The sequence below is a fragment of the Pleurodeles waltl genome, chromosome 5 (assembly GCF_031143425.1).
Source record: "Pleurodeles waltl isolate 20211129_DDA chromosome 5, aPleWal1.hap1.20221129, whole genome shotgun sequence".
Lineage (NCBI taxonomy): Eukaryota > Metazoa > Chordata > Amphibia > Caudata > Salamandridae > Pleurodeles > Pleurodeles waltl.
This window is the reverse complement of record NC_090444.1, coordinates 1,729,702,615-1,729,730,424: the sequence shown is the minus strand read 5'-3', so window position 1 is coordinate 1,729,730,424 and position 27,810 is coordinate 1,729,702,615. Positions and strand designations below refer to the sequence as shown.

General features: G+C 44.7%; 1 protein-coding gene across 1 annotated transcript in view; it reads right to left on the bottom strand.

Annotated features, from left to right (window-relative positions):
- The window catches only part of LOC138296713 (opsin-5-like), a 248,515-nt gene that overhangs the window by 139,672 nt on the left and 81,033 nt on the right, over positions 1–27,810 (bottom strand). Inside the window, exon 2 of the mRNA XM_069236108.1 lies at positions 23,563–23,856. Within this exon, the coding sequence (XP_069092209.1) occupies positions 23,563–23,856 (294 nt within the window). The remainder of the gene's footprint in view (positions 1–23,562; positions 23,857–27,810) is intronic.

The following is a 27,810-nucleotide window of genomic DNA, read 5'->3' as shown; positions in this document are numbered from 1 at the left end:
GATGTGATTGCCCCCCCCTCCCCAACCTTGCAATATAGCACATGCTCTCATCTGTCGTGCGTTGCACTCCTCATTCGCCCCCCACCCCACCAACTTACATCCACCCCACTCCACACAGGCATCGCCCATTCCATGTGCACCCGGTGTACTCACCTGTTGGTCTGGAGGACCGTAGAGTAACGCATACTGGGGGAGGACCCCATCCACGAGCTTCTCCAACTCTTCAGACGTGAAGGCAGGGGCCCTTTCCCCAGTCGCAGCAGCCATTGTCTCTTCCAGACCGAGTTCACAGCAGCACTTGCAGTATAGGTCCTCTCCTGTGGATGATCAGGTCTCGAGTGATTAAGCAGATATAAAATGGCGGTCACGCCCGCGGCGGTGCGTACCGCCGGCGCACATCGGCATTGGCTCCTGAAACCCATAGGCTTCAATGTTATCCAATGCGGCTCCGTATAGCGGTCTTCGACCGCCTACCGCCACGGTGTGCTCCGCCAGCGCAGTGACCTCACATCCCACTGTCACACTTCTCAGGTCAGGCAGCCGCCATTTCAAGGGCCCACATGGCTTAATTTCTACTGCGTCACACAGGCCTAGGCCTTGCATTGCCACTCATACAAGCCATTCAATGCATAGCGATTCGTGTACTGTGCAAGCTGTAGTTACGTACCTGTGGGTTGCTTGACTCTGTACTCCATGTTCTCCTTCCTAGGCACCGTCCGCTGGGACTTGCGAGGAGAAGGATGAATCCTCCCGTGTACCGACCGCTGGTGGACCTGTCGACAATGGAGGAATGTCATATAATACTTCGATACCGACTTGACCGAGCCACTATACATGAACTGTGTGCCCAGCTGGAGCCAGCCCTGATGTCCCCCATCCGCCAACCCACAGGAATTCCCCCTCTGGTGCAGGTGCTGTCAGTCCTCCATTTTCTTGCAAGTGGCTCATTCCAGACAACAGTGGCCATGTCATCTGGAATGTCTCAGCCAATGTTTTCTAAAGTTTTGTCTATAGTGTTGTCTGCCCTGACGAAACACATGCGGAGTTACATTATATTCCCTGAGGAGGTTGATTTGCCCACTGTGAAGGGTGATTTTTATGCCCTTGGACATATTCCCAACATAATTGGTGCCATTGATGGGACCCATGTAGCCTTAGTCCCCCCAAAAGACGATGAGCAGGTGTACAGAAACAGGAAAAGTTACCATTCTATGAACGTCCAGGTGGTCTGTTTGGCTGACCAGTACATCTCCCATGTGAATGCCATGTTCCCTGGTTCAGTGCATGACGCGTATGTGATGCGTAATAGCAGCATCCCTTATGTGATGGAACAGCTACAGAGACAACGTGTGTGGCTAATAGGTGACTCTGGTTACCCCAACCTGCCTTGGCTATTGACCCCAGTGAGGAATCCCCGGACCAGGGCTGAGGAACGGTACAATGAGGCCCATGGGCGAACTAGGAGGATCATAGAAAGGACCTTTGGCCTCCTGAAGGCCAGGTTTAGGTGCCTGCATATGACAGGGGGATCCCTGATGTACTCACCAAAGAAGGTGTGCCAGATCATCGTGGCCTGCTGAATGCTTCACAATCTGGCATTGCGATGTCAGGTGCCTTTCCTGCAGGAGGATGGTCCAGATGGTGTTGTTGAAGCAGCTGTGGAGCCTGTGGAGAGTGAAGAGGAGGAAGACTCAGAGGACGACACAGACAACAGGGACAGAGTTATCCAACAGTATTTTCAGTAGCACACAGGTAAGAATCACACACGCCATTTTAATTTTCCTGAAAGCCTCCAGCTTCTCAACTTTGTCTATGACCCCCCAGTTCTTTAAAACTGATGTTTGATTTTCCCTTCCCTTTTCAGTGCTGTATGACCCACTGCGTGACTTCTGCTTGGTTAGCCCATGGACTAATGCTTATTGATCTCGGTATGTGTTCAGCACGAAGTTAACAGAACATAATTGATCGGTAATGTGTTATACATTTGTAAATAATACAGCCTGACTCCAGCATGATTTCAGTGCATTGAGTGATTTATTTTGGGTGCTAGATAATGGTACATGATATTAACACGGTGATGGGTGGGGGTGGAGTAATGTCCATGGCAGAGTCCAGTTCTCAGTCTCACAGGTGCATTGTCCATATGCCTGTGGAAGGATGGAGCAGGGGCAGTTCAAGGTTGGACAGGGTGGCAATGTGGGACAGTGGTATGACTTCAGGGGTATCTCATGCTGGCGGGGGTCTTGACATCCTACTCTGTCTTTTTTTTGGATCTCAGGCTCCTCTTGCGGGGTGGTTGTTCTTCAGCAGGAGGTGGGGTTCTGGTGGCCTGTCGTTGTGGTGGGGCCTCCTGTCCACTAGCGCCGGCGGAGGTGGTAGGCTGTTCCTGGTCCGGGCTAGTGACAGGGGCCCTGTGTGGTGCCACATGGTCCCGCAACGTGTCTTCTATCCGGTTGAGGGCCTGGACTATGCGCCCCATAGCGGTAGAGATGTTGGTGAGATGATTGGTGAACCCCATGTAGCGTTCCTCCTGCTGTGCCTGGATCTCCTGGAACCTGGCCAGTACCGTCGCCATCGTCTCTTGGGAGTGGTGGTAGGCTGCCATGATGGTGGTGAGGGCCTCTTGGAGAGTCGGTTCCCTGGGCCTCTCCTCCCCCCCCTGTCGCACAGCAGCCCTCCGAGTTGCCCTGTTTCCCCCGGCCTCTGTCCCCTGGACGGTGTGCCCACTACCACTGCCCCCAGGTCCCTGTTGTTGTTGGGGTGGTGGGTTAGCCTGGGTGCCCTATAGTGGCAGACACACCGCTGATTGACCTGTCCTAGAGACAGAGGCATGGGCCCGCTGGGTGGGAGCTGTGCTGTTGTTCCCAGAGGGGGTTGGGTCTGCTGTGGCCTGTGTGTGGGGAACCGACTGTCCAGAGGTCCCCGATGGTCCGGGTTGGTCATCAGGTTCCAGGTCGACAGAGCTGCTGTCATCACTGGGGGCCTCTTCCGGGGGGGGGGGGATGGACATTTCTGGACCCTCCTGGCCGGTGTGTTGGCGTTCGGGTCCTGCATGGGGTAAGAGAGTATGGTTATTGTTTCTGTGTGTGCTATTGTGTGCGATTTATGGGTGCCCTTGTCCCCCAGTGCTGTCATTCCCTTGGGGGAGGTGTTGTGGGGGTGTTTGGGGAGGGGGTATGTGCAGCGGTCATGCTTAGGTGATGGGTGTCCATAGTTTGTGGTGGCATGTGGTGGTGTTGGGTGGGTTGTGCTGGAGAGACATTCTCAGGGAGGATGTGTGATGGGGGGTTGGGGGTGAGGGTGGTGGTGGGGGTTAGCATGCTGGGGGGGGGAAGTAGTTGAGATTGTACTTACCAGAGTCCATTCCTCCGTGTACTCCAGCGAGGCCATCAGGATGCAGGATGTTTAGTACCTCTTGCTCCCATGCTGTGAATTCGGGTGGAGTGGGTGGGGGTCCCCCGCCAGTCTTCTGCACTGCGATGTTGTGTCGCGAGACCATCGAGCGCACCTTTCCCCGTAAGTCGTTCCAGCGTTTGCGGATGTCGTCTCGATTTCTGGGATGCTGTCCCACAGCGTTTACCCTGTCCACGATCCGCTGCCATAGCTCCGCCTTCCTGGCTATAGTGGTGTGCTGCACCTGTGAGCCGAAGAGCTGGGGTTCAACTCTTATGATTTCCTCCACCATGACCCGGAGTTCTTGGTCCGAAAAGCGTGGGTGCCTTTGGGGTGCCATGGGGTGGTGTGGATGAGGTGTGGGGTGGTGTATATGGTGAAGAGTGTGTTGGTGTGTGGTGCTTTGTGCTTCTATGTGGTGTGTGTGATGGTGTAGTGTGCCTCTGTGTGATGTAGCTCTCTATTCTGTGATGTGTCTCTCTCTCCTTCGTCTCTGATCTTCGGTCGTAGGGGTTTGTGGGTGATGTGGGTGTGTGTTTTATAGTTGATTGGATGTGTGGGAGTGTTGTTTGTATGTGTGTCAGGTGTGTGTATTTCAAATTGTCCAATGTGGCTGTGTTTTGGAGCTGTGTGTGTATTTTGACCGCGGCGGTGTGTACCGCCAATGGAATACCGCGGTTGAAAGACCGCCGCGTGGATTGGTGGGTCAGAATGGCATGGGCGTGTTTGTGTTGGCGTGGCGGTGGAGGTTTGGTCATCTCCAGTTTTCCGCGGCCCGCTGATGAGGCGGCCTTCCTTGGATGTCGGGTTTTTGGCGGATTCACAGTTGGTGGTCAGAATGACCGTGGCGGTTTACCGCGGCCGCGGCGGTAGTATGGCGGAGTTCTGACCGGCGGTAAGGGCCTTTTACCGCCGAGGTCAGAATGACCCCCTTTGTTTGCTTTAAAAAGACTTAAGACACTTTATATCACTTTTCAGTGATATCTCAACATATACTTAAGGCATTTTAATCGCTTTGACCTGCATTTATCCAGATGAATATTATATATTTTTCTAAACAATGTGTGGTGTATTTCAATAGGTTTTAACCCAGATGAATGCTGAATACGCCCCCACCTACTGTTGCCTGCCAAAATAGACGAGAGAGTCCACTGACCGGCATAGTCTACTTCAGGCCTACCAGTCTGGGTTCCAGTCACACTGTATAGATGTGGCTACCATTCAGTGCTTTATTAAGAGTCAGATGGAGTGGAATTATCACATGAAATTCATCTCCATCTGATTTAAAGTGGGACATGTTTTCTGTTTTGTTCTGGTGCCGGAGAACTAGACTAAATTTTAATTCTGCGCAGTAAAATTGCATGAGGCTTTGGCTGCTGCAGCAGCCTATGCTTGTGAAAGCTGAATTAATTACTAATAAATTAAGATTTATTATGCATCAAAAATGTGCATGTGGCCACCATGAGACGAACGAAAGTGATTATGAATACACGCTTATAGTCTAAATGATGTGCACGTGTAGGAAAATAATATACTAGTATATCATATTAATGGATTTATTTTAATGTATTTATTTTATTAACATTAAGCCTAAAAGTTCCATAGTTTGGGTCTACTAGAAAAGCTCATGTTAAACTGCACATCAATAATAATTAATTAAATGTACATGTTCTGTGAAAGTTGAGAAAACTAAATATTATCTTTGTTCACACAGAGTTGACCAAGCGAATTGTAAATGTATTAGACTTTCTCATGAGAACTGTGCTGTACTAGAAGTTGAAACATTGTAGGTATGACACGTGAGAAGAAGATGTTCCCAGGACTGAACAATAGCCGCACTGACTACAGCTGGGATTGCAACAAAACCGTTACCTGACAAACCTGATGATGGGAACAAGAGAAGAGGAGCCAATCATTGACATGTGAAAGACTGTTTAGTTATATTTTAGATTTATAGAGTAATGACTATTGGTCCTACTGTTAACGTACGATTTTCTGACCAATGAGGGTGTGAAAGGATACTTTGTGTGACTTTAACTTAGCCTGTCTGCACTTGGGACAGGGCAGTTGCAGTTCCTTTTCTGACCCTTTTGAGTCAGTCCCTATCCTGATGTCATGCAGTCCTTTTCCTAAATCCTTTAGAGCGATTTCTTTGTAATTTGATTCTTTTGCTTAACGTCCCTAAATGGTTCAGTTAACTTAGAGTCCCCTGTGGCTGAGCCATTCCCTTTTATTGTCCCATTGCTGATGCTGACCAGACGGACGTCCACCTGACGAAGAGACCGCCTCTTGCTGTATTTGTGTTTTTGTTTAAGGTACCAACTGCTATTTTGATAGAGCCATAGTTAGATGTCTTCCAAATTAATTTCAACTAAAAGTGTTTTGTATTAAGCCCAAACATGCTATTTTAATTTGAAGGGTAGTTAGTATTGCTCAAACGCGGATAATTATCATTAACAAAGAATTGATTTTGTTCTTCTGTTGAACCTAGATGTATATTATTTCTGTCTTTCAGTTATTATTGTTTTTGATTTGTACTATAACTCTTGAGATTGTAGTTATCAATGTTCTAGCTACATTGAGATTCTTTAAAAGTTTTGGACAACCTGTGTTATTTGAATATGTCTATCATTTGATTCGGAGATTAATCTATATGATATTAGCATTGTTAATCTAGGAAAATAAACATTTTAACTTTACTAAAGGTGTGGTTATTTGTGGCCAAGTGGGTCATGGTGCGTAAAGATTACTGACTCCAAAGTAATTTGGTGTTGTTTATTGATTAGAAATGGTGAAGTTATGATTTATGGTGGAACCGCTCTAAGCGTAGTCAAAAGGTCAGTCAAATCTCTAACGTGTCCCCTTATCAATTAAAATATAAAAGACCAAATAAAGTTAGAGGCACTAACATGCTCCTTCACCATTGTTTCCTGACAGCGAGAGCACACTAGGCCCGCTCCCTGCTAGAAAACATCTTCTCCTTCCCTCTCTGGCTCAGAGATCCAAACATACATGCAGGTGGTGAATGTATGCTGTAAACCCCATTGACTTGGGAATTTTGTGTAGCTTTACGACCAGAAACATTCTGGGGGTCATTACAAGGCAGGCAGTGCTTCCCATGGTATTACGACCGTGGCGATTCGCACCGCCGGGACCGGCGGTTTACCGCCACTTCAGTCCCGGCGGTTTACCGCCACTTCAGTCTCAGCGGTTTACCGCCACTTCAGTCCCGGCGGTTTTAATCCGCCAGGGCAGCGCTGCTTGCAGCGCTGCCCAGGGGATTACGAGTCCCCCTACCGCCAGCCTTTTTCTGGCGGTTTGAACCGCCAGGAAAAGGCTGGCGGTACGGGGAGTCGCAGGGCCCCTGGGCATGCCACTGGCATGGGCAGTGCAGGGGCCCCCTGACACGGCCCTTGCAGCTTTTCACTGTCTGCTATGCAGACAGTGAAAAACGCGACGGTGCAACTGCACCCGTCGCACAGCCGCAACACCGCCGGCTCCATTTGGAGCCGGCTCCTGTGTTGCGCCTGTGATCCCCGCTGGGGATCTCAAAATGACCGGGGCATTGGCGGCCACCCAGCGGTCCAACCTTGGCGGGCGGCTGAGGTTGTAATGAGGGCCTCTGTCCCACACATTAATTCCCAAATATATGGATTTCAATTTGTAATTTCATGGTAATGGTGTGCATTTACCACACAGTCACTAGTAAAAACACATGCAATTCTACTGCACCCTCAGCACTGTGCAACTCAGAATGAGGGCTTTAGTGTCTGATGAGGACATGGCACAGCTGCCTGTTGCTCCTTCAACACTTACCATTGAAAACCATCCCCTCCAGTGAAATCCTATTCATATCAATATCATTTAAAATCCCAAATTGGTTCTCAGGCTTCCTGAAGGAGACAACTGGATTCTAGAGGTAGTAAAAGCCAGCAACTTAAAAGGGAAAGCTGAGCAAAACGGCCAGTCTCAGCCCTGAGAGACAAAGCATGAGCCAATCTATTCAAACATTTGGTACATAATTCGTGCAACAAGTGGCAACAAAATTTAAAAAAGTGCATATGTTGAGTATTTGACATCAATTCACATAAGCACATTGGATAATATCATGGATTGAGTAGCAGTTAATAAGAAGGATACATTTTAAACATGAACTTGAAAACGTTCATGGACTTCCCCCACATCGCCTTCAAGATGATGCCATTAGTAACTCCAGAGGTAAGTCAGTTGCCTTCTGCTTCCTACACATACGGCCTATTATGGTATTATAAATGGACCAACATTATAGTCTAGTAAACCATCTATACGAGTGAGGTTTTTGGATAGCACACATCCTGAACAAAATTATTTCAAGGTGCTCTAAAATGTGAAAATTAAAGCAAGGGACACACAAGGCTAAGCTTGAAAACTGGGATTGAACTCATGTTTCCTAAGGTGCAAACGGAAACTGGATGAGTAATCCTTTCCTCGGTTCAACACCAATGGCAGTGGTTTTAAGTTCAATTCTTTAAGAAGCTAAAATGAGTAAATCTACTTATTATCAAACATTGAATCAAGCTAACTCACGAAGACTTTCTAGGACACTGTATTTTTATATTGATATTTCAGCCTTCACCTCGTTTAAAAGAGACACATATGAGCCTCTCAACATCCCTGTAAAGGAAATTGTTTGTGGTAACAAAACAAAAGGGTATCTGAGATCTCATAGAGTTACAGGTCTTCACTCAGACAGAGGTGAAGAGCAGGTTTGTCTGAACACAGGCTTTACACAGAGCTCAAACACATGACTGCAGTTTTTTCTCATTTTGATAACACTGGCAGGCGAGAATGGCTGGCAGTTCAGATGGGCTGATCCACAGCATCTTCACTCTTAGCCCACCTGAACCCGACCCCGCCCCCCACACCTGGAGATAATCAAAAATGTGAAGGGGCAATAGTGCAGCTCTGTCCAGTACAGTGGCGGCTGCCACAAACATCAAGGGGATGGACTGGGACTGGGAAAATGAGGGGGGTCAAATAATAAAATACATTTGAAAAAAAAGACTTAGGCCCTCATTATGACATTGGGGGTAAATCCCACTTACCACCATGCTGACTGCCGCCAACCTACCGCTGCCGCCGCGGATAGCCGTTCACCATATTATAACACACACACACCAATCCGTCACTATACAGCCACACACACAAATCCGCCAGACCAAAGGTCAGTGATAAACTGGTGGTATCAAAACCCACACTGTTACGCCAACAGAACAATGCCCACCACATTATGACCCACGAATCATTCAATGGTGGTAAACCATTGGCGGTACATACTGCCGAGCTCAAAATACACACACACATACAAAACAACACCACATTGGACAATTCAAACCACACTCACCTGACACCCATGCACCACCATACCCACACAACCACACCACTATAAAACACACACCCACACTACCCACAACCCCTTACGAATACAAACCATTGCCAACAGACTGACATCACGACTACAGACAAGACCAGACCCACACACCACCATCAATTATACACCACCCATGCACCTTACATCACACACCCCAACACATCACCCTACACACCATCACCCACACTACTCACACAACACCCATGGCACCACAAAGATACCCCCGATTCTTGGAGGAGGAGCTAAGGCTCATGGTGGAGGAAATTATCAGGGTAGAGCCACAGCTATTTGGAGCACAGGTGCAGCAGATATCCATTGCTAGGAAGATGGAGCTATGGCGGAGGATCGTGGACAGGGTCAACGGCGTGGGACAGCACCCCAGAACCAGGGATGACATCAGGAAGAGGTGGAACGACCAACTGGGGAAGGAACGTTCCATTGCAGCAAGACACCAATTCGCTGTACAGAGGACTAAGGGTGGACCCCCACCTCCTACCCCACAACTAACAACATGGGAGGAGCAAGTCTTGGCAAACATCCATCCTGAGGGCCTGGCAGGAGTAGCAGGAGGACTGGACTCTGGTAAGTCAACTCTATACTACTATCACCCCCCTACCTCCATGCCATCACATATCCCCACCCTCACCATCACTCCACCACTTCCCACACCCCCTACCATCACATCTCACTCATCTCAATGTCAAGCCCTGCATGCCATACCAATGCATGGACACCACTCACAGACCTGTATGGACACCTATCACCAAAGCATGAATACTAGAGAGAATCAGCTAGCCCACCACATACCAACTTACACAAGTAAAAGGTGCCAGGGCAAATTCAACAAAACAGGGCAACCCACTGATGCACAATATGTCACACACAGAAACAATAACACTGCATTCACATCCCCACAAGTACCCCAGCCAATGTCACCAGAGAAGAGGTGCCAGCAGTGTCCAGTCCTCCCACAGAAGAGGCCCATAGTGATGACAGTGACTTTGGACGCCTGGATCTGGATGACCAACCTGGCCCATCAGGGACCTCTGGACAGTCGGTAACCCAGCCACAGTCACACACCACCACAGAGCCTCCCCCACCAGGAAACACCACCACGGCACCCACCCAGCGTACCCACACCTCTGTCCCCAGGACACATCAATCAGCAGTGTGTCCACCACTACAGGGACCCCAGGGTACACCTCGTCCCCAAGACAATCAGGAACCTGGGGTCAGTGGCAGTGGGCTCAGAGGACAAAGGCACAGGACAACAGGGAAACTGGGAGGAGTGCTGTGCGCCGGGGGAGGACACGCCCAGGGAACCGACTCTCCAGGAGGCACTCACCGAGATCCCTGGAGCATACCAACATTCCCAGGATATGCTGGGCCAGATCCTGGCCAACGTTCAGGATAACAGGTGGCTGAAGGAGGGACAGTACCAGGGGATCAGGGAGGACTTGCAGGCCATTAACACCACCCTGGTCTCCATTGCAGGGGTGCTGGCAGACATGGCCAACATTATGAGAGAGGCAGCCTCACAACAGCGGGCCCCTGCCACTAGCCAGACATCTGAACTGCCTTCCACCTCTGCTGTCGCTAGCGGTCAGGAGGCCCCGCCACAGGCCAACAGTCCACCAGCACCCCTCCCCCTGCAGAAGGAAAACCACCCCGCAAACGTTCCCTGCAATCCAAGCAGAAGCCAGAGACTATTGCCAAGACCCCCGCCAGGAAATTAGACTCTCCTGATTGTCCCCCTTGTGTCCCACAGAGTCACCCCGTCCACCTTGAACTGCCATTGGTCCCCTTCCTATGTCACCATGGACACTGCACCTGTGCTACAAGTAGACTGGAACTATGCCCTGGACTTTCCTCCATCATCACACCAGCTCATTGCACTTCTCCCTTTTCTTCATAGCACAGCAATAACACACTTTGAAAAAATACAAGTATGGAGTATGTCAAATGATTTCAGTATCTATTCATTTAACAAGGTTTAAACATTGCAATTCAATTGTACAGTAATGTTTACATAGGAAAGACCTGTAGATGACTGCAGTGAACACACCAGGAGCGATAGTGGGCCACCAACATCTGCAAAAAGAGTTGCCAACGGGTACAGTGAGTGGCCATAGAAGTGGGAAACCACAGCCTGCCAGTTACAATGTGAAACAAAAAACTGACAATGAAATGTGATTACACTGTCTTACCTGTGTGTCATAGGAAGTACTGTCGTATCACTTCAGTTCTGTTGTCCTCATCCTCATCCTCTGCCTCCTCATCTTCACTGTCTACAGGGTCCACTGCTCCCACACACCCATCTCCATTCTCCTCCTCCTCCTGCAGAAAAGGCACAAGGCATCTCAAGGCAAGGTTATGCAACATGCAGCATGCCACGATTATCTGGCAGACCTTCTTGTGTGAGCAGCACAGGGATCCACCAGTCAGATGAAGGCACTGAAACCTGGCCTTCAGGAGGCCAAATATACGTTCAATGATTCTTGTTCACCCATGTGCCTCATTGTAACGTTCCTCAGCCCTTGTCCTGGGATTCCGCACAGGGGTCAGTAGCCATGATAGGTTGGGGTAACCTGAATCACCTGTAAATATCGTTGGACAACTGTTAGCCACACACTATTCCTTATGGCCCACACCATACCCATACACCAACATCCACTGGCTGGGAACCAGGGCTCACCTATTAGCCACACCCTGTGCCTCTGTAGTTGGCCCATCACATTTGGGATGCTCCTATTCCTCAAGATAAAGGCATCATGCACCGACCCAGGATACTTAGCATTGACATGGGAGATGTACTGGTCCGCCAAAACACCATCTGCACATTCATCGAGTGAAAACTTTTTTGATTTCTAAAGACCTGTTCATCTTGCCGGAGGGGACAAATGCAATATGTGTTCCAACAATCACCCCAATGATGTTGGGGATATGTCCCATTGCATAGAAGTCAGCCTTCACTGTGGCCAAATCCTCCACCTGGAGGAAAACAATGTAGCTGCACACGTATTTAATCAGGGCAGCTAACTATGTCAGCACTATTGAGAACATTGGCTGAGACATTCCTGCTGCCAAGCCCACTGTCACTTGGAAAGAACCAGTTGCCAAGAAATGGAGCACAGAGAGGACTTGCACAGGATGGGGGATCCCAGTGGAGTGACGGATAGGAGATATCAGGTCAGGCTCCAATTGGGCACGCAGCTCCGTGATTGTGGCCCTGTCAAGTCAGTAGGTGAGGATAATGTGCCTGCCCTCCATTGTTGCCAAGTCCACCAGGGTCTGTACACGGGGGGATGTCTCCATCTCCTATTCATCCTCAGCGGTTGCAGTCTAAGGGAGAAAAGACTGAGGAGCCTGTCATAAACTGTACATTGTAGCCACTACAGTTCAAAGCATGATGAGATTTTTAAATGTATTAGTGGCATATGTCCTGTATGTACAATTGTGACCTGTGACGCAGTTATGATCCATGCACTGCCCCCGCCCTAAAATGGCGTCCGCCTGTCCTGTATGGAGGGACAGGTGGAAGTGAGGTAATTCCGCTGAAGTTGTGCGCCGTTGCGGGAGGCAGTCGGGAACCGCCGTGCAACGTCTCATTGGATAATATTTGGCCCTATGGGGTACAGTGGCCGATGGTGATGTACGCTGGAGCTAACGGTATGCACCGCTGTGGACATCACTGACATTTTCTATCTGTTCACTCACTTGCTACCTGATCTACAACAGGAGAGGACCTACACTGCATGTGCTGCTGTGACCTGTGTCTGGAAGTTACCATGAAAGGGCCCCTGTCTTAACTTCGGAGGAGTTTGAGAGACTAGCGGATGGGGTCCTACACCAGTACGGACTGCTATATGGGCCTCCAGACCAACAGGTGAGTACACTGTGAGCACGATACATGGGGCACGAATGCATGGAGTGCTGTGTGTGAAGGCCTCGTGTAGGGGGTGGTTAGTGGATGGGCCCTGGGCAGCGTGCAGCATGTATGCTGGGCAATGTCTGTGCGTAAGGGGATGGGAAGGGCTATGGTGGGCCATGAGTGTAACAGCCAGGACGGTCTAACTAATAACTAAGCTAATTAAACACAGCTGAGCTGGAGAAACCTGAGTGCGCATGTGTGTTTGGACGGCCTGATATGGCCGGCCAAACACACATGGGCACCTAAGTACACTCTCCCCTTATCTCCCCTCCCACCTCCCGAGGCCCAGCCCCACCCTCTCCCTTCACATGCTGGCTGAGCCAGAAGCAGAAAAATAAAACAATATTGAAATATCGTATTTCTTTTCTGCTGTTGGCTCTTAGCCAGGGGGGCAACGCCCCTCCGCTATTGGGGAGGAGCCACCCCTGGTCCAGTACCCCTCCTGTTGCTCTTTGTAAGGGTTGTGGGAGAGTGTGTGGGGCCTGTATGAGATGTGAGTGTCAGGGCCTGGCATTAGCACTTGAACACGCTACTCTTTTCTTGCTCAAGAGTCCTTAGGCTAAGCACGAACCAGGAATCTTGTTCAAGCCCCCAGTGGCTCACCCTCCTCACCTCTGATGGGTTCTCACCAGCTCGAATGGACAACAGCAGCAGCACCCAATGTTCCGGTGTTGCATCTATAATATTTATCTCTAATCGAAACAATGGGGGCTTTGTTTATAACTCAGGAAATGGCCATTTACCAGTTTGCAAGAAAATGATGCACAACGTCTTCTCAAAGTGCTATTGGCCAAAATCACCTAAAGGTTAAAAACTAATCATTGTTTCATGCAACCCTGGGCATCAGCCATCTGTTTAAAACTGAACACCAACAAAACAGATCTTGTATTTGACAGTAACTTAATGAAGTCCTAACTAACATTCTGGTGTTTGTAGTGACTTTTATGATTTTGCTTTGACTTACTTATCTAGTACTTCTGGCTTACTGCCTAATTTCAAGAATAATCCAGAAGTATTCCAGGAGTACTAAAAACCTTTTCTATACCTATTGATTGTGAAATCTGTGTGAATTCGGCCCACATACATTACCCATTCACTTATGCACTGTGCAAATACTTTGCTTCTACATTGATTGCCAGTTCACCTAGAGTACTTTAGCAACAAGACCAAAACCCTCTGCCATGATCTTGGTGTTCTCCATCAGACTTAACCATAGCTTGTAACACCTAACTTCTGAGTAATATTCTAGGGTCGGTCCCTTCCAGCTATATTGGGGAAAAAATTCCCAGACTCTCTGATACCACATTAGTTTCATCATGCAAAGACTACACTGGTGTACCCTTAACAACATGACATATCATAACTTAAAATAACATATCATAACATATATATTTGTAGAATGCATGTTCACTCACGAGGAGTCTGGAATCTATTGCCAGATAACTGAGGTATGTTGTTACCCAATTCAAAATATGTATCCATTTCAAGGTCTCCAATGAAACTAGGCTGATTAACATTAAGAAATGTGGTCTCTAGATTTGCCCTCAGCACACTTGAAAAATCTTAGAATGACTCAAAATTCGAACATGCCACAAAGATAGAACACAAAAAAACGTTTTCATCCTAAACACGCCAGTCTTTAGGACAAGCTGTGGTTACCATTTCGACTATACCCTTGCCTACAAAAGTTTATTAGGGCAGTTTATTAGGGCACCCATCTTTTTCTCGAATTCCTTCCCCAAACCAACTGAGTTCCTTTGTATATTCTCATTTTCTCACTAAAACTTGGTGTTCACACCGTATCTACATCACCCACATGACCATGTCTGTACATACTGCTCCCCCTTGTTATGCTCTATTCACTCCACTTCTATGTACAACACTGTGCACAATGCTCTGTGTAAAGATGCAATCCCTCCAAGTGTAGATTGTTTCATATAGTCTTTAGTAAGTTAAGCCAAAGTAGAAACGTCTCACCCACTCAGAGGATCTAGGCAACTGACACTTCAGCCTTCGAGCGCTCTCAGTATTCCTATTTTAGAACCGTCTTACAACATTCCACTTACAAATGAATAACCAACAGAAATCTAAATTCTACTCAACATTAAAAAATCTTTAAAATGTGGATAAGATCAGAGAGAGACATAAAAGAATTTTACACTTCACAGCTACAAAGGGAAGGAAGTGGATACTTGAGGTTCAAACAAATCACACAAATGTTTTGGTCTAGATGTCACACGCCCACTTCTCCTTGGTTGTGAAAGACTTGGTCTAGATGTCACACGAACACATCTCCTTGGTTGTGAAACACTGAGCTTAGAGTCCGCAGCACATGTAATGTATTTATTGGGAGGCACTAATGCCACCCTGCTCAAGTTCCAAATACGATTGTCACTCAGTTTGACAGCATTATGAAACAATTTAATTACTTTAAGAGGTCCTGAGAATCTATTAGACTGTATTTTACGAGGATATTTTATTCTCACCATCTCCCCAATTTTAACTTTGGTTGGGGCTGTTGCATGTTTCAAATCAAAGTGAAGTTTTCTTTTCTTTAGCTTTTCCTTTTGGGAAGACCACCAATCATCTAACCGAGGGGCATTCCTCGCAACATCCCCTACGCTTTCAGTTCTCATCCACCCAGGGCACAGTAAAGTTACAGGTTTGTGTCCTCTAAATAGCTCAAAAGGTATTTTCCCTGTGATGGAATGAGGAGTCAATCTATATAATTTCACTCTCTTCAAAATTTCTAATTTCCAATCTCTGTTTTGTACTTTCGCTATTTGAATGGTTTCTTTCAATACTCTATTAAATCTCTCTACCATTCTTTTGTGTTTGATACCATTGTTGTCTAAAAATGTCTCAATTTCTTTAGAGATTAAGTGAGCTCTATTGTCAGTCAACAAACTTTCAGATGAACCTTCCCTAAAAAATACCTCATCCAGAAACTCAATCACTTTATTTGTCTCAATGGACTGCGTTATTCCAATTTCCGGCCACCTGGAATAGAGGTCAACTAGGACCAGCACATAGAAATGACCAGACCTTCAGGTTACAGGACCCAAGATATCCAATGTCACTTCTTGACATGTCCTCACCAGCAATTCTCTCAACACCATAGGCTGGACTCTTGTCTTACAGACCTTATCACTCGAGACAAACCCAAAACAATCCCTCACAGCCCTTTCTACTTGGACATCAATACCAGGCCACCAAAAATGTGACCTAATACGTTCCTTAGATTTGGAGGTTCCTTGGTGACCCTGGTCACCTAGGTTTATAATTTTCTCCCTTAAGTTCACCAAAGGCACTAGTTTAGTACCCCTCCAGAGTAATTCAATTCTGAAAGACTGTTCATCTTGTATATTCAAACTTTTTTAATCTCTCCATTTTTTTTAGGCCAGCTATCCAACAGTCTTTTGAGAGCCTCCTGCAAAACTACATCATTTGACAATAACATTTTCCAATAGTCTTCCTTGATCACACCACCTGTAACCTCACACACCTTATAGTCCTCCAAGTCACAGGTATCTTCCACCCCATTGTTTTCAAACCCTGTCTGAGCTGGCTGATCAGAGACAAGACATGATAAGCAGTCTACAACTCTATTCCCTGTACCAGGGATATACTCCTTCTTTTTCTTCTAATCACAGGCACTTGTTCCTTTGGCACTTTTTCTTGTCCTTCTATTTTGGTGTTTTGATAGGGGATTTGATATGAATTTTTATGTGAATATGTAATATATTTTTGTATATAAAATGCAGGATGTTTTCCAAATAAGTATGTAATTATGCTGCATGTAAACTATAGGATTTATGTATGTTGCTAGAGTGGGTTCCAGAGTGGGCATTGTAGTTTCACAGTATATGCATAGAGCATCCTTTTCAAACACCGATGTAATGTTTATTGGGTCCTACAAAAGCTCTAGATAGGAACATAATAGTTTTCTCCTGTCCAGCTTTCACTTGTTTCAAAACTGCTCCAAGACCCTTATTACTTGCATCACTGACCAAGATGGATAATCTGTTGCTATCAAAACGTTTTAACAAAGGTGCTTCACATAATGTGTTTTTTATATCACGAAACTCATTTTTACAACCATCACACCATTTAAATTTGCTCTCCTTTTTCAATAGTTCTCTCATGGTGTGAGTACGACTAGCTAGTCTGGGTACAAACTTGTTGTAATCTGCCATCCCAAAGAAAGTGACAAGATCATCTCTGCTTTTGGGCGAAGGGAGTTCTACTACACACTTCACTAATAGATCCTTAGGTCTAACTCCTTCACCAGTAAGCTTATGTCCTAGATAGTCAATCTCGGAGAGGTTGAACCAACATTTATTCTCTCTCAATGTCAAACCTCTATTTCTAAATCTGGTAAGTACTTGCCATACCCTATCATCATGCTCTTCCTGAGATGACCTAAAGACTAATACATCATCTTGATAAACTTTAATTCCACTCACACCATTTAAAACATCTTCCATAACCCTTTGAAAGACAGAGGCTGCCGAATTTAAACAGAACAGTAACCTTGTAAACTTGAAGGTACCAAATGGGGTAATGAAAGATGTTAACTTCATTGATGTATCATCTAACATTATCTGATGGTATGCTGCTCTAAGATTCGGGCTTGAGAAAATCTTTGCTTCCTCGAATAAAGCTAGCATCTCAGATATATTTGGAAGGGGATACTTGTCTGCCGCTACATTTTTGTTAAGACCCCTCAGATCCACAGAAAGCCTTATTTCTCCAGAGGTCTTGCATGCTAGAACCACAGGCGATAACCACTCAGTAGCTTCAGTCTCAACAATAATACCCTCATTCTTCAACTTGTTAAGTACATCAAACACAGAACTTTGTAAAGCTATAGGAACAGTACGGGGTTTGCACACTACGGATTTAACTCCTTCTTTGAGTACAATTCTGTGGGCATAGTTTGTTAGGCTTCTTAACTTATCAGTGAATACTCCCTTAAATTCCCCCTGCCACTGAGTATTCCTTGTTTACATTTTTTCTTTTACTGACTTGATCACTGGTTGAGGTTCCACATCATCTCAAAATATTTTATCTTTTATGATAATACTAGGTGTGCCACTTTGATCTAGCATAATGCCCATATCTCCTTGGTGTATCCAACTTAATATGCTATCACCCTTAGATGAGACATAAACCTTGCCTGCTGTGATACGACCTTTGCACAATAACTCGCCCCAAAAATATCCTAGTAATTTTATGGGCTTACCCCTATAGGCTAATGGTTTGATATCAGGCTTGCACAATTTAACTTTTCCCAATAATTTATCCAAGTAGAAATTCTTTAGAATCAGAGTAATTTTTGCTCCTGAATCAAACAGCATCTGAACTAAACGACCCGGACCTTTTCTCTTGCAGGAATCAACTTGAAGCACAACTTCCCCGCAATGGACATCATCATACTCATATTCATCCTCATCAGATATTTTAACTTCTTTCACAAAAGACTTCCCTCGAGTATCTCTGCAATTTTTCCCAAAATGTCCCACTTTACCACACCTGCGACATTTGGCTTAAAGAGCAGGGCACGTCCTGATATTAGCTAGATGTCCTAGACCACCACAGCGAAAAAATCTGACTTTGCCTACTAATTTATTTTCATCACACACAACTTTCTTATTATTGTTATTCTTCTGAGGGACAACCTTGTTCAAATTAGTCTTAGTAATACTTTGTACTTTAACACATTGTTCAGTGTGTTTTTCCTTCTTAAGGATATCTACACATGCAAGGGAATGGTCAATTCATTTTGCAACAACCAATACTTCATCTAAGTTAGGGTTATCCTTCTGCCACAGTTCATCCTTTATTTTTTCAACGTTACAACCAAGCATAAACTGATCGCAAATGCGTTCTTCTATCAAATTGTCAAAATTGCAAGATGCTGCTGGTCTATGTAGGTCGGTGACATATGTTCTACTGATTCTTGGGGTCTCTGCCTATGCTTACCAAAATGATAATGTTCTAATATCGTACTTTTGATAGGTAATGCTTATCAAGTTTGGCTAAATATATTTCAAATTCATTGAGACTGTCACACTCGTCTTCACTTAACTCGGGCAAATGTTCAAAGACTTCTTGACCTTCAGAACCTAAACAGTGCATTAGTAATGAAGTCTTCCTTTCTGTACTTAAAGATACTCCACACACACGTGCATAGTGTAAGAAAACTTTCTTCCACTGAGACCATTTTATAGGTGGATGCCCTAGGGAGGTAAAAAAAAACGGCAGATCTGAAGCACTTTGCATGCTTAAATAACTTTAATACTGCACATATAATTTATATAGTACTTATATAGTAATAAATATATATATATATATATACATATATGTATATATGTATATATATATATATATCACTGCCACAGTTATCGCCTTCAAAGCATGCAAAGGTAGCAAAAATTGCCACAAAGTTCAATTATCCAAAGATATGGCTCCATTCACAATTAAGAAACATGTGAATTGTAACATGGAATATTGTGTTTATGCCTTGAGCTGCCCATGTGACAAATATTATATTGGCAGCACGATTCACAAAGCCAAAAAGAAGATATTAGAGCATATGAGGGCAATAACCAATGAGGATAAATCATATCCAATTGCAAGACATTTTGCGAGTACACATCAAAGAAACAGGGACCTGTTAAAATTTTGTGTATTAGACACTATTCCAGCAAAGATAAGAAGTGGGAATAGAGAGTTGGAATTAAGGCAGTTAGAGTCTAGATTTATCAGTACTCGACTACCTCCCCATATGGCTTTAACCAGGATGAAGAACTTTGGGTCCACCTTAATCCTATTTAAAAATTGTCTTAAATAATCTGAAATAATTAGGAAAATTTAGGTAAAATTTTGATTAAACAAGAGTGTGAAAATCGTGAAAAATTGTAGAAAAATAATGAATAAATTGTAGGTGGTAAAAACTGTAGTTAAACAACTGTAGAGAGAAAACAAGAAATGGTTGAAGGATCTTTTGCTGCAAATGCGCCAGATAATTAAACATGTACTGTATTTCCTCTTTTTCGTGTATCCTATGTATGAATACTTATGTTCGTCTTTTTCTCCTTTTTTAGGTATGTCAGAAATAGTAGTGGGGTGTTGCTGAAATGCAAGGACCTATTATATCTATGAGGATTGATATCTCTCATTCAGATAAGTGATATTATAGAAAAATATGATACCTGCCTGTTTCAAAATGGCCGACACCCTTTAGAGCAACGGTACTCAAAGTACGGCCCACGGGCCGCCAGCGGCCCCACGGACCTAGCTTGGCGGCCCGCGAGACGCACACCAAACGGCACATCATAATGGCAGCAGTATGTAAACATAGAAGAGGGCCGCGGGAGCATGCTCCCGCGGCCCTCCTCTATGTTTACATACGGCGGCCATTGTTTATGCCGTTGCCCTGACGATCCTGGAAGCCAAAGCCCCATAAAAGTCAGCGCTTGCAGCTAACTTTTATGGGGCTTTGGTCGTCTGCTTCCTGTCACCGGCTCCACGTCTGCTGCCCGCCTGCCTGCCTGCTGTTCCACATTTGTGGCATCTTTACAGTGCTTTGAGTCAGGTAAGGCTCTTTGGTTATTTATTTATTTGTTTTTAATGTAGTGTGTGTTACTGGGGTAGGCGTGAGAGCAGATTGCGCTGTGTGTGTGCGCTGTGTGTGTGTGTTACTGGGGTAGGGGTGAGAGCAGATGGCGCTGTGTGTGTGCGCGCTGTGTGTGTTACTGGGGTAGGGGTGAGAGCAGATGGCGCTGTGTGTGTGCGCTGTGTGTGTGTTACTGGGGTGGGGTGAGAGCAGATGGCGCTGTGTGCAGATGGCGCAGTGTGTGTTACTGGGGAAGGGGTGAGAGCAGATGGCGCTGTGTGTGTTACTGGGGTAGGGGTGGGAGCAGATGGCGCTGTGTGCAGATGGCACAGTGTATTACTGGGGTAGGGGTGAGAGCAGATGGCGCTGTGTGTGTTACTGGGGTAGGGGTGAGAGCAGATGGCGCTGTATGTGTGTGCTGTGTGTGTGTTTTACTGGGGTAGGGGTGAGAGCAGATGGCGCTGTGTGTGTGCGCGCTGTGTGTGTTACTGGGGTAGGGGTGAGAGCAGATGGCGCTGTGTGCAGATGGCGCAGTGTGTGTTACTGGGGTAGGGGTGAGAGCAGATGGCGCTGTATGCAGATGGCGCTGTGTGTGTTACTGGGGTAGGGGTGAGAGCAGATGGCGCTGTATGTGTGCGCGCTGTGTGTGTTACTGGGGTAGGGGCATTGTTTTGAAAAAGGGGGTGGGGTGGTTGTTCCCCCTCTAAGCCCCGCCCCCTCTAAGCCCCGCCCCCCGCTGTCACTTCAGTGCGGCCCTCGGCCGCAAACCATACTGCAATTTTGGCCTCCGAGAAAAAGTTTGTGAGTACCCATGCTTTAGAGTATTTGTGTGACAAATTTGTTTTTGAGTCCCTCTTCTATGTTAAGTTTCTGGTGCCTGTTCTTGGACATTTAAATACTTGTAACAAACAGAGGTGATTTGGATCTGTGAACAAGGAGTTAACTCTCTGAAACGCGTTAGATTTTCTTTTCTTTTGTTTAAGTAAATCACGTTAATCTGCACTGAGTCCTGGCTTGTTGTTTTCATTGCGGGGAAGTTATCTTGTGATGTTTAGGCTAAAGCTGGATGGATATATATATATATATATATATATATCAAAAACGAAGTTGTCCTCATGTGAAAGCGCACTCCCAACAGGTTAATATAAACGGGAAGAAAAAGCAAAGCCAGCAACTCACAGTGAATTCTTTAAGCAGTTTCATTATTCCAGGCCTTAAGTTATAAAATCATCTCTGGACACGTGTTTCAAGGTCAATCCTTTCTTCAGCAGAGAAAAATATAAAAGTGTTTCACCCTGGTAGGTGCAGCCAGTGCTGGAGGTGTTCCAGGCATCTCTTTCTTACTGAAAAGACCAGCATGGCTTCAGCTTGTCCAATTACAGGCACCTGATTAGTCTCTTTAAATACTAGTCCGCCCCAGTGGGCCTCTCAAGTGAGCAGTGCATGCTGGTTGTGGTGGTCCTGCAATTTTTTCATTTTGCCCCAAGTGGGTTGCTGGAGCCAAACAAAATAATGACCCAAAGTGCAAAACCTTTGTAGGCGAATCTAAAGTAAAATTGTCAGATTTGCTGTGAATAACCCAACCTGATTGCTCTTATGTGACAATCCATTTTTAGTCACACAGACCTGCTTCAATATGCAGTGGTGCTGCCTTCCCGGCTGGACAGGCCGGTTAATTATCAAAAACGAAGTTGTCCTCATGTGAAAGCGCACTCCCAACAGGTTAATATAAATGGGAAGAAAAAGCAAAGCCAGCAACTCACAGTGAATTCTTTAAGCAGTAACTTAAGGCCTGGAATAATGAAACTGCTTAAAGAATTCACTGTGAGTTGCTGGCTTTGCTTTTTCTTCCCGTTTATATAGCCTGTTGGGAGTGCGCTTTCACATGAGGACAACTTCGTTTTTGATATATATACAGTATATATATATATATATATAAATATATATATATATATATATATATTCCAAACTGCTAACACTTTTAAAATTATGTTTCCTTACACGTTTTAAATATACAGAAATACCAGTCAAAATTTAAACTTTTATAATCACTACAACCAGATCGCATGCCTCAACAACTATGCACACAGTTCAATATTGAAGATATGGAAAGTGTGCATGTCACTGATTCTATGTAGAAAACGTGCGCGGTATGGTCGAGTGTACCCTGATCTTGAAATGTAAGTGCGGCATGAAGATTACGAGCCTGTTTTAGTAGAGGGTGAAGTGTTGGAATCTAAAGTCGCGAGAGCGTCAATACAGCTGATAGCAACAAAGGCACGGTGAGTCGCAAGAACATCAAGAAATAAACGGTCGCTCCCCTGAAATGAAGCAACTCACAACTTTGCTTTTGTTAGCAACTCTACAGTCTAAAAATTGTTTGTTTACATACGCTTGACGAGAGGCTGACAAGGAATCATAAAATAAAACACGTGCCTCAGTATCTATTACCACAGTACCCAAACATGTAATACAGCACCTGAGATGCTGAGACAATGTGTCCGAAGTGCACTTGACGCAGGAATACATGTTTTCACCTCAAACAAAGGACTTTAATTTTGGTTGAAGTTTCCTCTTTTTTCTTTAAAAAAAAGTGTTGAGATGTTTCCTTTATCCAATAATGAAGCTGTCAGACACCAAAAGGGTTCACTGCAGGTGGATGTCTGCGCTCGTTGCCAATGTAAAGATGCAATCTCTCCAAGTGTAGATTGTTTCATATAGTGTTTGTTAAGTTAAGCCAAGGTAGAAACCTCTCACCCCTCAGAGAATCCAGGCAAATGACACTTCAGCCTTCGAGTGCTCTCAGTATTCCGAGCTTAGAAACATCTTACAACATTACACTTACAATGGTATCTTAGTAAGATACAAGGTACCACACTCTGCCCTGCTGTATACACTGCATACTGCATAATTATCATTTACCATGCTGTGTAGAATGCTACCTCATGCTGGGTCTGATTCCCCAAAGTACTTTGAAATTTTGAAAAGAAGTCACCCCATAGTCAAAACCAAGACACAACAATACCTAAAGAAAACTTTTGTACTAGTAGGTACTGATCTCTGATAACGCTCTATGTTATGACCGTAATATAAATTTAATACTTTAAAAAAAGTAAAATACAAATGTTTTATCCTAATCCTACAGACTAGTAATCCTACTTCCTATAGTGTTCTCAAATTAGGGATAATATTGGATTTAATACTTACGATTAGACCTGGGTGAAGCTGTCACCTGATATCGTACAATCGCCATCACAGATAAGGTCATCATGCTGGCTACCCCGAAGAAGAACCCCATCAAGGCGTAGTACATGCAGGAGGCATCTCCACCAATCCAGAAGTGGCTCCATGCAGAAGCAATGGCCAGTGGATACATGCTCACTGCCATTCCCAGATCTGTCACTGCTAAATTTATAGTCAAAAGTTCCGGCGACTTGAGGTGGGCCCACCGCTTTATTGCAGTAGCAAGCACTGCTAAATTTCCCACAACAGTCATGATTCCTGAAATATAAAAGAAAAATTAAAACAAAGAAATGATTGAAGAAATTAAATCAAGTTATAATCAGTTAGAGGTGTTTGTTTATAATTGTGATATTTGGTTCTTATGGAAAGTTAGCTAAACAAAGAGGTGAATATACATCAAGTATACAGCAAATATCTCAATTGCATCCATAGCACTGGACAACTCAGATCCTAATTATGCCTATACTCCTCAACAGGTATCTGAATACCAAGTGACTTGGAGATGTCAGAAAGATGCTAGAGACGGCTTCTCTTATTCAATCCTATGGCCCTACCAGACGGACAAAGCTACAATTGCAGTCAAGGACAGAACCAGTTTTGACCCTATCAGATGGGAGCAGAACTCATCAAAACAAGGGATTTGCTAAGGAGTGGAAGACAGGCTGCCTGGTGGCAGCTGGGTTCTGCCATCATGAAACAAAAAGTAAGGAGTTAGTCATTTTTCCACCTCTGAATGACTGGAAAAAGGTCAATCAACTGGAAATAAACACTGGGAAACCCTTGTGGGCATCTAATGTGAGGCCACTATTAACATGTAACCTGTAAGCCCTTGTCCAGAAGAACTTGTTCAGGGTAGGTACTCTACCCTGATCTCCACCAGCAGGCTTGCAAGGATTTATAAATCATTTTTGCTTGAGTATTTTTATCTGTCACAGGAATCAGTGCTCAGCAAGGTCAATGGATCTTTGGGCCCCGCATTAGGATGTGGTAGAACCAAACAACAACATTTCAATACAAACCAAATTTTATTGCACAGTGTGACCGATGTGGCCATAACAGGAAACCTCCAGTCAGGAATAAAGTAACAGGATTTTATTACAAACTTTATCTGAGAGTCATGTAGACATTTCACAAGACAAAGTTATAAAGATACAAAATCACCAAGAGTTGACCTAGGCAACGAAATAAGTTCAGGCGGACTAATATCAGGAGAAGTAGGCAGTCGACACAGACAATACAGAACATCAGGAAAGTAACCTGATGAATGGAAAACAAGTGTTGCTCAGTTTAAATAAGCTTCAGGCAGTTCAAATCATCAAAGTTCAATCTAGCTGGGCAAGAGGAATTCCCTACGGATTTACCAATCAGGGAATAACGTGCAGGGCTGAACACATATGCACAAAAGATAAAAGGGACAAAAATGCTAAAAGAAGTTGGAAAAAGGTAATCTTGGGCAACAGGTAACTAAGTAAAGTGGGCCAAGGGGCTCAGCATTCAGGACACATGAAAGAAAAAGGGTTTGCTTCTCATCTTCGGGGATTCTGATCTGAGTCGAAGTGTTCATCAATATTTTAAAGTTTGTAAGGCAAAATGGTTCGACAGATTGTCAGTTCAAATGATGTTGACGATCATGCAACTCCAACTTGAAACATCCACTTGGTTTCCCAGATTTGTCATGAGAAAGGGGTCCATCTGTATACTTCCACACAAGATTGAAACAAATGTTTAAATTGCCAGTCCACTGTCCAGGATGTTCCACATCCAATGTTGTTTTCTCACACTCTCTATGTGTAAAACAATAGACATCTTTTACCAAGCTAGTCTTCTCATGGAAAGAAGCCTGGCAGAAAGGTACATGTTAACAAGATGATTTGACATTTTTCGCACAATCATGAATATATGGCCTAGCAGGCCTCACTTAGGCTAATCCAAATGAATTAAAACAGCCCATTAAAACATTCAAATAAAATATTTTTTAATTCGCAAACTATAAATTCTGCATTAATAAATCTTCATTAGTACTCATGTTACAGTAAATTTAAAATGAAATGACTCAATACATTTCAGTGTGGCGCAGAACTGCATTTCACTATTTTTGCACATGTATTTAAAATATTTATTATGGGAAATTCAATATTGTTTCAATACTGATTATTTGTTTTCACTCCAAAATATAACAATGACAGATTAATTCTTCAAACATGTAATTTAATCTCATTACCACATATGTTTCAGTGAGTAGTTTAAGACAAATGCACACTAACATGGCTTCTCAGTGCATCAATCTACATTCAGACTATTAGTACATTGAATAATATAATGCATAAACTGTCACGTATAGGTGACCTCTGTGACATGAAGGACAGAACTAACATTTCGGCTACATCAACATAGATGTGTTCCTTCCACTTGAGGGGTCATCTTGATGATTTTTTTTTGCACTCATTTCAGTCTTTCATTGAGTCTTACTGCGGTCCCACAAGAGTTCCACCACAATATTTTGTTTTGAGGAGTGGTTGATCTTTGCAGCACAGGATCAACTGAGGAACGATTCCTTCTTACCACTGTCCGTATCTGGGGAGAGTGTGTGAAGGATTGTTCATTGTTACCAACTTTGCACAGAACTGGTGGAAGCAAGTTTGTATCTGGCAAAAGAGACCTTTTTGTGTTTTTGTGCATGTAAATCAACTAATGTGTAATGTAGATTCAGCTACCTGTATTCTGCCTAACCAGAGAAAGGTCTGAGTGTCCTCCGCATAACTGTAAAAAAATATATGGTGTTTATCTGGTTCGGCAAGTAGATGTATATACTCAATGAATAATGGTGGTAATGGAGATTATCTTTGGTGTACACTTCAAGACAACCTTGAGAGAGCTTACAATTTATGCTAATAAGAGATTTCCTTTGCACTGATTCTCACTCCTGCCCTGACCGAATCGGTATACAATATGAAATAATATGAAAAACATTTTTGAATAGTGTTACCGTTAAAAACCAGGGCCCAAATTTAAGAAGGGCCTAGTGCCATATACCGCCACATTGTGACACTAACGTGGCGGTATTATGGCAAAAAGCAGCACCATATTAACAAAGTGGTAAACCCTTGCACCACATTATGCCTGTGCAAGGCATAATGTATGCAAGGGGGGCTTTCCCCATTAGGGAGGCCAAACAAATGGCACAATGAAATCTAAAAGATTTCTTTGCGCCATTTTTAGCAGCATTTTTAACTCCTGCACAGAGCAGGCATTAAAAGGAGGCACACCATTGATTTCAATAGGCCTCAATGTGCTTTGCAGGATAAGCGTCAACATTTTTGGCGCTAAACCCTCAAAGTGCCAAACTAGGGTCACATTTTTGGCGCTAAACCCTCAAAGTGCCAAACTAGTGTCAAAACGTTTGATGCTAGTCCCCTAACTACCACCATGGTGCGCCGTATATTAAATATGGTGCACACATGGTTGTGGTGGGGGGACGGTAAGGGGCGCAAGAAAAGTGCTGCTGCATTGAATGCAGCGCCACTTTTCTTAAATCAGGCCCCACATTTTCCATCATGGGTTTCTGTGTTTGTGAAAGCATGTTAAAGCTGTGCTCTCATTGTTTATGACACAGTCACAGAACCTGGATGTAAAACATATCTGTTGATGGTGAGGCACCTCCGCCGTCCACCAAACTCTAAGTCAGGTGCCTAGCCTCTGAGCACATCTGCAATCCTCCTCGTCCCTGCATATTCTGCTTATGCCAAGACCTAATCTCTGAGCACGTCTGCGAACACTTCTTGTCCCCGCACATACTTCTCACTTTCCTTTTCAGACCACTTCCTGCCGTGGCTCGTGTCACTTGATGGGCTCCTTTAATGAGCCAGTTGTATTGGAGGTGTCTGTCACTAGGATGTGACACAAACCACCTCATCATGGCTGACACTCTGCTCCTGTGAAGAAGCATTAATAGAGTGGAAAATCTTGACTGGCATTGTAAACAATGCCCCTGTACCCACTACCGATAGAGGCAATGACCCTCATGCCTTCACCTTCCTTTTGACCTGCTTGAACCATGGAATTATGTAAATTCCCAGGCATATTGCTCACTCTGTGAGATTTGCATACCCAGGTACTTAAAATAGGTTGTGGTTAATTGCAGCCTGGTCAATGCAGCCACATGCTCACAGTCTCCCACCACAGGCATATACAGTGCTTTACTCTCATTGACAG